The sequence below is a fragment of the Sprattus sprattus genome (genome assembly GCF_963457725.1).
Source record: "Sprattus sprattus genome assembly, chromosome: 9".
In the NCBI taxonomy this organism is placed as follows: Eukaryota; Metazoa; Chordata; class Actinopteri; order Clupeiformes; family Clupeidae; genus Sprattus; species Sprattus sprattus.
The window spans coordinates 6,395,851-6,400,850 of record NC_137928.1 but is presented as its reverse complement, the minus strand read 5'-3'; the positions used below and the strand labels follow the sequence as shown (position 1 = coordinate 6,400,850).

The window sequence follows — 5,000 nt, the reverse complement described above, 5'->3', positions numbered from 1 at the left end:
GAGCACACTGGGAGTGGGGACCCCAAAGGTTTCAGGTTTTAGAGCCCCAAAAGTTTTAGGGCCCCAAAGGTATTAGGGGCCCAAAGGTATCAGGTTTCAGGGGCACAGAGCTAGACAGGAACCCTAGAACCTGGCAGACAGTATACTAGTAGACAGACACACACACACACACACAGACACACACACACACACACACACACACATGCGCTAAAGAAGACACTCACTGCCGTCGTAGTCGAGCGTGGCGAACTGCGAGGTCTGGTTGCCGCAGCCGGCGCTGTTGCAGGCCTTCATCTTGAGCTCGTACCAGGTGGCCTCGCGCAGCTCTGCCAGGAAGATGTCCGCCGAGGCGTTGGTACGCACGCTCTGCCACGCCCACGTGCCCTTGGGCCGGAAGTCCAGCAGGACGGCGTTGATGGGGCAGCCCCCGCTGGTCCAGCCCTGCAGGTTGAGCCGCGCGTGCGTCGAGTTGATGTGCGTGAACAGAGGCTGGTCCTTATTGAACTGGGGCTCTGGAGGAGGGAGAGAGAGAGAGAGAGAGAGAGGGAGGGAGGGAGAGAGAGAGGGAGAGAGAGAGAGGGAGGGAGAGCGAGTGAGAGAGTGAGAGAGCGTGAGAGAAAGAGAGAGAGAGGGAGAGAGAAAGGGTGAGAGAGAGAAAGGGAGAGAGAGGGAGAGAGAGGGAGAGAGAGAGAGAGGGAGAGAGATAGAGAGTTAAGCAGGATTTCTCTAGCACTCCTCAGGTAAGGCGGTGTGTGTCAGTATAGCTCAAGAGAGCAGATATGAAACCTAGATGCTTACATCCTTGTGTCAGTGGTAGGGGTGTCTCACACCTGCTAGCTTTCTCTACCTTAAATCCCTAAAACCCTGAACCTCTCCACCTTAAATGCTTATTCCTAAACCTCTCCACCTTAAATGCTTATTCCTAAACCTCTCCACCTTAAATGCTTATTCCTAAACCTCTCCACCTTAAATGCTTATTCCTAAACCTCTCTACCTTAAATCCCTAAAACCCTGAACCTCTCCACCTTAAATGCTTATTCCTAAACCTCTCCACCTTAAATGCTTATTCCTAAACCTCTCCACCTTAAATGCTTATTCCTAAACCTCTCCACCTTAAATCATTATTCCTAAAACCTCTCCACCTGAAATGCTTATTCCTAAACCTCTCCACCTTAAATGCTTATTCCTAAACCTCTCCACCTTAACTGCTTATTCCTAAACCTCTCTACCTTAAATCCCTAAAACCCTGAAACTCTCCACCTTAAATGCTTATTCCTAAACCTCTCCACCTTAAATGCTTATTCCTCAACCTCTCCACCTTAAATGCTTATTCCTAAACCTCTCCACCTTAAATCATTATTCCTAAAACCTCTCCACCTGAAATGCTTATTCCTAAACCTCTCCACCTTAAATCATTATTCCTAAAACCTCTCCACCTGAAATGCTTATTCCTAAACCTCTCCACCTTAAATGCTTATTCCTAAACCTCTCCACCTTAAATGCTTATTCCTAAACCTCTCCACCTTAAATGCTTATTCCTAAACCTCTCCACCTTAAATGCTTATTCCTAAACCTCTTCACCTTACGTAAATGCTCAATGCTTAATTAGACCTCCAGTCTAATGACACTTCAGGTGGGTTTATTGCTTTCTGCCTCCCTAGCGTCAACCCTTTAGATCGGCTTTCAGAATGGGAGGGGGGGGGGGGGGGGTATTTTGTCCTAAGTCAGAGGTCATAGGTCATTTTTAAACCTATGACTGCATTGTCAGTCATAACTATCACTAATTCTTGACTGACACACACACGTACACACACACATCCAGAGTTGGGAGGAGCAGCTTGTGTGTGTGTGTGTGTGTGTGTGTGTGTGGGAGATGGTGTGTGAGTGTTGTTTGTGTGTGATTATGTAGGGTTTGTGTGTGTTTGTGTGGGTATGTGTGTGTGTATGATTACGTGGTGTGTGTGTGTGTGTGTGTGTGTGTGTGTGTGTGCGTCAAGGGGAACCCTCTGCCCTCACCTCTCCCGTGGGTCTTGGCCTCGATGATCTCGCTGATGCGTCCCGCCCCGACGCTGTTCTTGGCGGCCAGCTTGACCTTGTACCAGGTGCCGCAGCGCAGGTTGTCCAGCTTGAAGGAGCGCTCGCTAGAGCTGATGAACACGTCACGCCACTCCTCCGTGTTGTCCACCGAGTACTGGAGCACGAAGCCTGGACACACACACACACACACACACACACACACACACACACCAGACACACCAGACACACACACACACACACGTGCTGTTAGACACAGTGCTGACCCCTTTGACTTTATCGCATACACAGAAACAGCATAAATGAATTGCGAAGAAAAAGGTCCTATTCACCGTGTATATCCATTAATGAAAAGGCGTAATGGTATGGACGTGTAGATTGTGAGAAGTGATATTAAAATGCAATCTCTCTGATATAGTCAAATCTACCCAAAAAACCCTGTATGATCTGGAATAACTACATGTTTGTGGTGGGTGGATACTGAGCCAAACAAAAGAGGGAGAGAGAGAATAAAAGAGAGAGAGAGAGAAAGACACTTGGAAATAAGAAACAAGGACAGGAAATGAAAGAAAGACGAAGATGAAAGATGAAGTCAGTGCCCAGTCCCCGGAGACCTCCTCAGCTCTCTCTGTGTGCTGAAACCTGCTGCCAGCCTGCTGTGGGTGAGTAGGCATGACCAAGACTAGCCACTAGAGGGCGCCAGAGCCCTGTAGCTCATCACCGCTGCCTAAGAACTGAGCTTTCAGTTTAAACACCACCCTTTGTGGTCCGGCATTTCATAGAGGTTGTGTATGTGTGTGTGTGTGTATGTGTGTCTGTGTGTGTGTCTGAGTATATATGTGTGTCTATGTGTGTGTCTGAGTATGTATGTATGTCTGTGTATGTGTGTGTGTGTGTGTGTTCGTGTGTGTGTGTGTGTGTGTGTGTGTGTGTGTGTGTGTGTGTGTGTGTGTGTGTGTCTATTATGTATGTGTGGGAGTGTATGTGGAGGGTGTGTGTGTGCTTATATTTTGTATTCATGTTTATTTGTATGTAAGTATTACAGTTAAATAAACAAAAAGACAGAGACAGACAGGATTGAGGACAGATACAGATAAGGAGAAATGGAGTCTCTATGTGTGTGTGTGTGTGTGTGTGTGTGTGTGTGTGTGTGTGCTGACTGGGCATTTATGTAAATGGAGGCCCAATATGGCGCCGGCTGCGATTATCTGCCCCAGGATTTGGGCCCTGACTTGCTGTGGCAGATGGCAGCATAAAGGGGGTGGCACATCAAAGGGATTGACCTGGAGACGGTCTTATTCTCTCTCTCTCTCTCTCTCTCTCCCTCTCTCTCTCTCTCTCTCTCTTTCTCTCTCTCTCTTTTATTCTCTCTCTCCATCTTCCTCTCTCTCTCTCTCTCTCTCTCTCTTTCTCTCTCTCTTTTTTATTCTCTCTCTCCATCTTCCTCTCTCCCTCTCTCTCTCTCTCTCTCTCTCTCCCTCTCTCTCTCTTTCTTTTCCTCTCTCTCTCTCTTTCTTTTCCTCTCCCTCCCTCCCTCTCTCCCTCTCTCTCTTTTCATCTGTCTCTCTCTCTCTCTCTCTCTCTCTCTCCCTCTCTCTCTCTCTCTCTTTCTCGCTCTCTTTTTTATTCTCTCTCTCCATCTTCCTCTCTCCCTCTCTCTCTCTCTCTTTCTCTCTCTCTTTTTTATTCTCTCTCTCCATCTTCCTCTCTCCCTCTCTCTCCCTCTCTCTCTCTCTCTTTCTTTTCCTCTCTCTCTCTCTTTCTTTTCCTCTCTCTCCCTCCCTCTCTCCCTCTCTCTCTTTTCATCTGTCTCTCTCCCCCTCTCTCTCTCTCCCCCTCTCTCTCCTTTTCTTTTTCCCTCTCTCTTTCCTCCCTCTCTCTATCTCTTTCCCCCCTCTCTATATCACTCTCTTTATTTCATTTTCTCTCTTTCCTTCTCTGTCTGTTTCTCTATTCACCTTTCTCTCTGTTTCTTTCGTTTCGTATCTCCATCTCTCCCTCCTTCTCTTTTGTATTTGACTTCCAGAGGGAGAGAGAGAGGGCATTAGTGCCTAGCATGAGCGGTGTGGCGGTACTGTTTGTGTAGTTGTGTGGACCTAAGCCTGCCCCCCTGATGACCTTGATAAAATACATGGAAGTGAAATGATGAGAGTTGTATAAGCCAACGGAGAGAGAGAGAAAGAGAGAGAGAGAGAGAGAGAGAGAGAGAGAGAGAGAGAGAGAGAGAGAGAGAGAGAGAGAGAGAGAGATGAAGACAAGAAAAGGATGAGCTTGAGAGACAGAGGGACAAAATACCTGGAATCCATAATAAAAACAACTGAAAGTATAAGGTCAAATCTACGTCAGGAGCTCATAATCCTTAATCCACTCCGTAATGTTTAGAATATATTCTCATTGACCTTCGACCACAAAGACACAAACACACAGATAAACACAAGGAACTGCAAAGGCTCGGTAATTTGAAATGACAGTTACATCTGACAGAAGAACAACGACAACAAAAAACACAAAAAACACAATAGCCCCAACACAATGGCACAGCGTTGCCTGCCGGAATGAGAGAGTGAGTGAACGAGCGCAGGCAGAGAGAACGCTATCGTGTGTGTGTGTGCGTGTGTGTGTGTGTGTGTGTGTGTGTGTGTGTTTAACGCTATCGGAGCCTTGTAATGAGAAAGACGGATAGTTAACAAGTGAAAAAGAACACAGGAAAAAAGGCAATCAATAAACAGATAGTCTTCCGAGTGTGAACGATCGGCAGAGCTCAGCAGGCCTAGGTGAGGCCACCCCGGGGCACAAATTGACACAGAGGGACCGGTGGACTGCACACGCAATTGAGAAACAAACACACACACACACACATACACACACACACATACATAAACACACACACACACACACACACCGAACACACACACACACACAGAGACATTGGAGATGAAAGAAAAGCACATAGAAAGGACGAGAAA

The 5,000-nt window shown here is 47.1% G+C and overlaps 1 protein-coding gene across 1 annotated transcript in view; it reads right to left on the bottom strand.

Annotated features, from left to right (window-relative positions):
• The window catches only part of dscaml1 (Down syndrome cell adhesion molecule like 1), a gene marked incomplete at both ends in the record, with an annotated part of 69,809 nt that overhangs the window by 6,310 nt on the left and 58,499 nt on the right, over positions 1 to 5,000 (bottom strand). Inside the window, 2 exons of the mRNA XM_080844561.1 lie at positions 225 to 512; positions 2,017 to 2,205. Of these exons, the coding sequence (XP_080700687.1) occupies positions 225 to 512; positions 2,017 to 2,205 (477 nt within the window). The remainder of the gene's footprint in view (positions 1 to 224; positions 513 to 2,016; positions 2,206 to 5,000) is intronic.